The sequence below is a fragment of the Poecilia latipinna genome, unplaced genomic scaffold (assembly GCF_001443285.1).
Source record: "Poecilia latipinna isolate Pla-1442-1.1 unplaced genomic scaffold, P_latipinna-1.0 Scaffold5792, whole genome shotgun sequence".
Classification (NCBI taxonomy): Eukaryota; Metazoa; Chordata; class Actinopteri; order Cyprinodontiformes; family Poeciliidae; genus Poecilia; species Poecilia latipinna.
Window position 1 is genome coordinate 1 of NW_015118408.1, and position 8521 is coordinate 8521.

Consider the following 8521-nt stretch of genomic DNA (forward strand, 5'->3'; position numbering starts at 1 on the left):
CATAAAGACTTCTTCATGTTCATGACAGGTGTTATGTCATGTTTATGACAGTGTCATTATGCACACCCCTTCAAATAAAGTGTTACCACACATTTCAGTGACAATGCTTTTTTTTTTATTAATCAATGAAACTGGAAAGAGCTCACCATTACACGCCAGTTTGCACAACACAAGGTAGCAAATGCAGATTAATAACTGCAATTATTGCCACTTCTATTCAATTAAAATAATTGCAATATTAAAATCACAGAGTTTATTCATTTTTTGCTGGTTCATCAGTTAATTGTCAGAAATTTATTTTAGCTCAAATCATTTTGTTCTGATTTGTTCAGTGTGATTAAAAGAAGTTATGTTTCTGGTAGTTTGATGATGGCAGAGAAGACTATGTGTGGTCAGAAGAAGAGAAATTAGACAAACACAACCTAACCTCCTTCATCAAGGAAAACAGCCTGGAGCTCATTATCCCATTCAACCCCGAGGTAAAGCAGTCAGGCTTATCAACATGATTAGAAGTACAAATTTAAATCTATAATGAAAATATTCATGCTATGTTTTCAGGTAGCAGACAAGATCTTCGCTTCTCGTATCCGCCTGCATAGCCTGCTGTTCATCAACTCCACAGTGCAGGGTCAGCTGGAGCTGGTGGAGCAGGCCAAGGCTGTCGCCAAGGAGTTTAAGGGCAAGGTAAGAGCTGGGCTCTGTCTTTCAGCTTTTTTAATTGCGTTACACAGACATTAATCGGTTTGCCTTGGATCGTGTTAGAAACTGGACTACTTTGTCGAGACAAAGGAATAAGCTCACAACATGAAACTGTTTTAAGACAGATCTTCAGCAGTTAGTAACAGTATTACATAAAAAATTAACTTTTTTTGTTGTTTTGATTTACATCATGTTATAATGTTATTCCCCCATCAAAAACATAGCTGCAGCGTTGCTTAGATTCTTTCATGAATGTTTGAGAAATCCTTTAGGCTAGACTTCAGACTAGCCAGCAGCAGTTTGTAAACACCTGGTGGAACTGTGTGTATCTGCTGAACTCATTATACAAAAGTGCCAACTTTTATATAATTTCTCCATTCAGTTCTGGTGAAAACATTGTTAAAGCGTTAATAGAGAAGCCATGTTGTGATGACTTTCTGAAGGTGGAGTTTCAGAAAGAGCAGGAGTTTTTAAAGAGACAGGGGACCACAATCTTAAGATGTTAAATTACAAAGTAAAATTTATTTTAATTCATATTTAATATTGTAGCCTTTTTATAACATCCAAAGGTAACATTATTACTTGATTGTGCTATAAAATGGCACTGTGTGCCTGGAAAACACATCATACTGACAAAAACTGAACTTTCTGTGTGTGTTATCTAGATGTTGTTTGTTCTGATTGATGTGACACAGGCCCTGTCACATGTGCTAAATTATTTTGGAGTGTCAGAAAGCGACGCACCGACTGCAAGGATCATCCACATGGAAACACAGAAGAAGTTCAGTATTCCCTCTGGAGCTCTAACAGCAGATTCACTGTGGCTGCTGTGTCAGGAAGTTGTTGACGGCATTGCAATGGTAAAATAGATGCTCACCCACTTACTAAATGCAGCTATTCACTCATATTAAATCCAGTCACTTGTCTTGTCACTATGTGCTGCAGCCATACTATCGTTCTGAAGAGATTCCAGAGGAGTGGGACAAAGAACCAGTCAAAGTCCTGGTGGGCAAGAATTTTAAATCTGTGGCTCTGGACCCAGCCAAAAACGTCTTTATTGAGTTTTGTGAGTTAATTTGTGCCATATCAGCATTTTTGCATTTTTGTATTTTTTTTACTAACTGCTCAAAACAGTTGGTTCAAATTACATATGAATACACTTCTGTTGCCTCATTATCATTTCAGTATGATGAAGAGAAAATTAAATACTTGTCAATTTAACTCATTCACAATTATGCAAGCATACATAAACTCTTACCTGATCTATGTGATGAAGGTCAAGGTCACATTTATTCATATTGCACATTTGCAAAGTGCTGTACACAAACAGTAGGTAGAAATAAACAACAATAAGGATAGACAAACACAACACATAAATAGATACAGTAAATAAATATGAATGAATAAAAATGAGGAGAAAAAATTGCAAAAGATTTATACAAATAACTATAAATATTTAACAATAATAAATATCCCTGATGATATCAATCTTTCTAACTTTATATTTGATGTTTCATTTAGTTTTATTTTACTTCATATGTAAGTTAATATTACACTTTATGTTTTATTTTGCAACTTCTTTCAGTGCCCTTTCCTCCCCAGAATTGAAATACTATTGCAAATCTGTTCATATTTAATAATTTATCTGTACAAACCACTAGCTCCAGCATTGTATGACCTTATTATCAAAACCTCGAAATAATTTCCAAAATCAGTTTATTTAGTGAATCAGTAACATTTAATCAAGACTACACAGGTTGAAAGAGAAAAAGTGTTACAGCTGTAAGCATTGGTTACTTGCACCTTCTTTAGTTTATTAATATTTGTTTATTTCTTCTCTATTTGAGAAGTATTGCTTTAAAGCAACACACTATGGTTTTAAGCGCTTCACTTTGCAGTACCACTAAGTGCCATCTTCACAACATGCAGACTCCAATAAAAGATTTTGTTGGAGTTGTTGCATTTTGTCCTTTATTTCTGGAAAATTAAGTGGAAATTTCAACATTACTCAGAATTTTTTGGCCATCCGTCCGTCCATCTCTGGTGGGATGCATTGGGGAATCAGAATTCTGGAAGCAAAAAGCAAAAAAAATTTTGTACCATCCTCACAAGGTTGCATCAAAATTGTTGCTGAGTCAGAACTTGTTTTGATATTTGGCTTATGGAATTATTAATAATTTGATCAATAATTTATTATTGATTAAATTGTTAATAAAAATCTAAGTTACTTACTTAAACCAGGGCACCATCTAGAATTTCTGGAATAATAAGCCAAACTCAGTCTCTGGTGAAGGAATGAATTCAGACCACTGGCAGAAGAAACTCCACACAAGAAGGAATTATCACTGACACATTCATTTTGAATCAAGTCAGAGTTTATTATTAAATTAGCCCAACTTCACAGCTAAATTATTCCCCTTTAACTACTGGCATGCAATCTAACTAATTAACCGATTAAACAAGAAAAGAAAGGGAAAATCCCTTTTGCAGAACCATGAATGCAGCACAATAGTGCTGCCCTTTCCCCTGGCTAAGGAGGATCAAGATCAGAGCAAAAGGGAAGGAGGTCAGGTTACTGTCCAGACCCAAAGTGGCTCACCACTTTGAAACAAAGAGTGGTAAAACTCCACCAGTTGAGGGCTTACATTTAGGCTACACAAAGAAAATATGGTCTTAGACGACCACAAAATACACAAATTTGAAATCAAGGAAAGAAGAGAAGCAGGAACAAGAGGGAGAAGAGAGTGGCTGAAAGTGAGCCAATTAATTCTAGTCATGCTAGCAACAAATGATAAAAATAAAAAAATATGTAATAAAAACTAAAATAAAGTAATAAGAATACATATACAACAATAATAAATAACAATGAGCAGTGATACTCCTAAGGACACACATATTGCTCAGTACATTACTAAATATATATTCAACATGTAAAGCACACAGCTCTGGAGACTACCTATGAATTTTACTTTATAGTCTGAACCTCAGGCAGAAAAGACTTGCTGTAGCGTTTTTTAGCAACGATTACTGGGCTGCAGTAATCGTTGGCTCTGCTCCTCAGGCTGTCCACCACACTGAAGCTATCCTTGATAGCTTTGATCTTCTTCAGCATTCTGTCTCTCTTCACCTCTTCCAGTGGAGCCAGCTTGACCTTCACAACTGGCCTTTATTAATCAGCACAACACTAATCAAGCATGCAATAGAATAGAGATTTAAAGACTGATAATAATCACTCAGTCTATAGTCAGTCAGGTCAAAGCAATGTCCAAAAATCCAAAAATTGATGGAACAGGAAAATACCTGTTCTTTTCCGGCAGAAGGCGTATGGTTGGCTGGCGTCCCAGGTAAGTTTTCAGCAGAACCTCTGGTACTTTGAGGTGGAAAAACCAAGTAAAGTACCCTTCTCTTGGAAAAATGAGAGGCTGTCACCAGCCTCTGCAGGCAGATGCGTCAAGAGACTTTCATGTCTATGCGTTGATACGCAGGGTACGCAGACTACTTTCTATAAGTTCTCCAATGAAGTCTTCAAAGGCTTAGAAATAAATCTTCATCCTGGCCAGCACGTTGGAAGAAAAGGACTTGTGTCTGAGTTGAATGTTGGCTCCAAAGACAAAAGCAAGATTCAGATCTTGTTTTTGTAGTGGGACCAGTTCATATCAGATCATCTCAAAATTTTATTGCAGTAGAGTAGTTCAGCAGTGATGTCTCCAGCCAAAACATTTCTTAGGAATTAGATCTGATCAGTTTGTGACTAGTAAAAATGGATCCCAACAGTTAACAGATCATCTGAATTGAGAGTTTTTGAGGGGTCAATTTTCTTAAACAAATAACCTCAAATATTTAAAAGAGAATGTTGCAGTGACTTAAATATTAAACATTTCTATTATTTCTGCAGTTGCCTGAGTTTCCCTTACATCCTGTCTCTGTTTGCGTAGATGCTCCATGGTGTGGACACTGCAAAGAACTGGCTCCGATTTGGGACCAGCTGGGAGAGAAATATGCTGATCATGAAAACATCATCATAGCCAAGATGGACGCCACAGCCAATGAAGTGGAGTCGCTTGTCATTTCAGGATTTCCAACCATCAAATATTACCCAGCTGAAGGCAAAGAGGTAGAAACTCTCAGCTCACCACAGAGATGCAGAAGTCATACAAAAAATCGACCTTTTCATTTTGCTCCTTTTACTCAGGTGGTCGACTACACGGGAAACCGAGATCTGGAGACATTTAGCAAGTTCCTAGATAGTGGAGGAGTTTTACCACAGGAAGAAAATGGCGAGGATGATGATGATGATGATGATGGTGAGGAGAGCTCAGATGCAAAAGAAGAAGACAGCAGTGGTGATCAAAGCAAGGTTTGCTATTATTTCATTACCTCTTAGCCAATATTACTCATATTTAAAGCTGCAGTCAAACCTTTCTCTTCCCTCTCTGTTCTCAGGAAGTAGACGAGTCTGCAGAAATTTCTGAAAACAAGACGTCCAAAGACGAACTGTAATCGTGCTTAATGCATATTAAGGTCAAGCTATCTTCTTCCAATTTTCTTAGTAAAAGTTATACAACTTATGAATCGTTGTCTCTCTACTGAGAATTAGAATGAGTGTTTAAGCTCTCAGTTTGCTACTTTTAAAACTATTTGATTCTTAAAATGATAAAGTTTGATTTGACAACTTGAGGACAAAGAATAAAGCTGTATTAAGGAAAGAAACAAAATTATTTATTTATTTATTTATTCTTCCTTGAAGAATAAAAGAAGAGCAGAAAAGTTGTTGGTAGCTGGAAAAATCTTGAGACAGAACAAAAATTTCAAAGCATACAATCAGAGCTGCAATGGAACTATTAAATGAAAACATTTTCATATGAGGACCGCCTGTTTAAAGTCCAGGCTTAAATTTAATTAAGCCGTGGCAAGATTTAAGAGTTGGTGTTCACAGACACTGCCAATCTAATGTGACTGAGCTGAAGCCATTCTGCAATGACGAATGGACAAAACAATTATTGTTTCAATGAATGCAAAGCTGGTAGAGTGACACCCCTCCCCCTTTCTTTGGTTGAGGTTTTGAAAAATATGTAAACAAATAAGTAAGTTAACAAATAAGAGAGACAGGAGGAAAATGTCCTTTCAGTGACAGTAAGATGAAGGCCAAGTTTTCAGATTACAGCTCAGAATCAGTGTGTTCAGTTGAATGATGATTCATCTTTGTGTTCAGTGATACATCCATGAGTCACAACTCTGCAATTTATTTTCCAAGATTACAGCATTCTTTGAGTCCTCTCAGCATGTCTGACAGCTGAAACTTTACCCGATAAGGGCAAACTAACTGCTTTTCATTATCTAATAGCTTCTTGCCCCTGAAAACACCCCAAAAGAAAGATCCAAAACACAACAAAGAAATAACATAACAGTGCCAACAATTTTACAAATTTTGCAGGATTTAGGTGAAGAAAATGTTCCATTGGATGTTCTAAATTAATATCTAAGAACATTTGTTATGTTCAACCAACAATTCTTAAAGTAGTTAGTAGTTCTAGATTCTAAATACTTTGAAGGGGCTGAAATACCACATATCTGTATGATGAAAATTATGAACTATATTTGTGGAACTTGATGAAAGTCATTGTTATGTCTATGTGCCTCCATATATAGAGTGAGTGGGTGAGGCCCACAGGTGAGTGTATCATCTCCGCCCAGGAGGAAACCAGAAAGGCTGGTTTTAACATGTAACAAGTGAAATGTTTCTAATTCCTGAGGGAAAACAGGTTTAAACAGGCTGTATGTCACAGCTCCTATCAGCATAGAATGTATTTCCTTCTACCAGCCAGGCGACCAGTCACTCCTTTGTCTGAGGTAAGGTCACTACTCCTATAAATCTTCTTTCCTCTTGTTTGAAGTCCGGATCACAAACTGTGTTTGGACCTGGTGCTTGTGATGAATGTGATAGGGCCAGTTAGGATCGGATCAGTGGACAGGCTTGAATGTGTCCTGTTTACAAAAGAATGAAATCCCATGTGAACCGGAACGACTTGACCACATTCAACAGGTATGTCTAAAGGCTGATTCTGCTGGATCAGAAGAACATCTGCATAATTTTTGGTTACTTGAATCTCATGGATGGCTAAATAATAAACATTCATTTAATAAAAAGTGCAACTGTTCAACAGAAACTATCTCCAAATCAGTTGAATTTGAATAAACTATCAACATTTTCAAATTACTCCTAATGTGAAGTAATCACAAAAAGTTACAAAATTTTATTTTTAGGTGATTTTTTTAAACATAGTAGTTGTACTTGCAGACAAGCTGAATATTGAAGTGTGAAACTAAAGTCAGTGCTCTTGTTTTGTTTGTGTCCGTTTAAGTCTGTTGGGTTCCTGTTAGGCAGGCTGAGAGCTAAACTCAGCGTTAAAACACTCACACCCTGTCATTGTTCAGCAGCGTGGGGGAGGAGCTCCTGCCACATCTCAATCACAGCTCCACATTCAGCAGAGGCTTTACATTACAACTGCAAATACCCAAACAGCTCATTAACTTCCTATTTCTGGTGTCAACATTATGTACCTGATCATGTTACATATAAAAAGATATAATGCACAATGATGCAGTGTATAACACAAACTGATTTTGGAGCCATCCAGTGCAGGGCTCTAGTCAGGTCAACTTAGCACACCTCGTGAAGCAAAGTATGGAGCGCAATGACTGCTTTTATCCATTTCTCACTCTACTCCCCCACCTAATTGGCCTTGGTCAAACAGGTGGGGGAGAAGGGGATGTCCATGTCGCTAATATTAGAAACCACCACTGTTCAGTAGCAATAAGCTTTGGATAAAACATTGTGGTGCCCATAGAACATTGTTTTCACAGTTGGTGATGAACATATCATATAACATGAGATGGGATCTATGTGTTTTATGTAATTGTCTTTAGTCATGCCTCATTTCTTCCTGTTTTATTGTCCTAAGCGCTTCAATATTTAAGCATAATTGCATTGTATAAATTATAACATGCACTGCTCCAAGGTGAATCCTGAGTTTTTTCAAAAAGGTAAATGTGTGACTCTTTAGATCAAACAATGTCCAACCAGTTTCCTGAAAAACTAAATAAAGGACTAGGAAGCCCAAAGTCGCTCCTGGAGAACAGGTGTTCTAACTATCTGTGCATGGCATCCTGCATGTTTTAGTTCTCTACCTGGTTTAACACACCTGGATCAAATGATGGCTCATTAGGACTAAGAAGAACATGGACTTGCTGAGGAGGTTGTTACGACCACCCGGGAGAGAACTAGAACATGCAGGATGCCGGCCCTCAAGGACCCACTTTGGGCACCACTAGCATAGAACAACACAGAGAACAACAAAATTCTACACTTCTGACAATGGAAGGACAAGGATTTGGATGGAGTCAACAGCCAGAGAGAAGAAGAATCATCAGGCAATGGTTTATAACCCACAACAAGATGCTGATGGAGTTCCTCACACTGCTCTTCATTCCTTAACCCGATTGAGAATATTTTCTCAGCATGAAGATGGAAAGACTGAACTGTAATTCCTGTAACACTGCATTTACAGGTCTTATGTTCCCATTGCTACTTTAGTTTTTATTTTTTGTGCTCTGCTTTTGTCTGTCAACAAAATACAGTAAAAGCCTAGATGGGAATCTTGTCCAGTCACTTGCCATTGATCTCCCATAATTACAGTGTACAGTACTTGTCATCAAAACTATAGCCATAGTCAGTGGTGAAGGAAGTACTCAAAAAATTTACTTAAGTAAAAGTACAAATACACAGACAAAAATGTACTCAAGCAAAAGTAAAACTACCACA

General features: G+C 37.3%; 1 protein-coding gene across 1 annotated transcript; it reads left to right on the plus strand.

Annotated features, from left to right (window-relative positions):
• Positions 1–362: 362 nt before the first annotated feature.
• Positions 363–5409, plus strand: LOC106943737 (protein disulfide-isomerase A2-like; the record flags this gene model as incomplete). Its single annotated transcript, XM_015027043.1, has 7 exons — positions 363–479; positions 559–684; positions 1365–1559; positions 1645–1765; positions 4635–4813; positions 4892–5056; positions 5143–5409. Coding segments are annotated over 7 exons (960 nt in total), but the record flags the coding sequence as incomplete, so codon positions are not given.
• Between the last annotated feature and the right edge of the window lie 3112 nt (positions 5410–8521).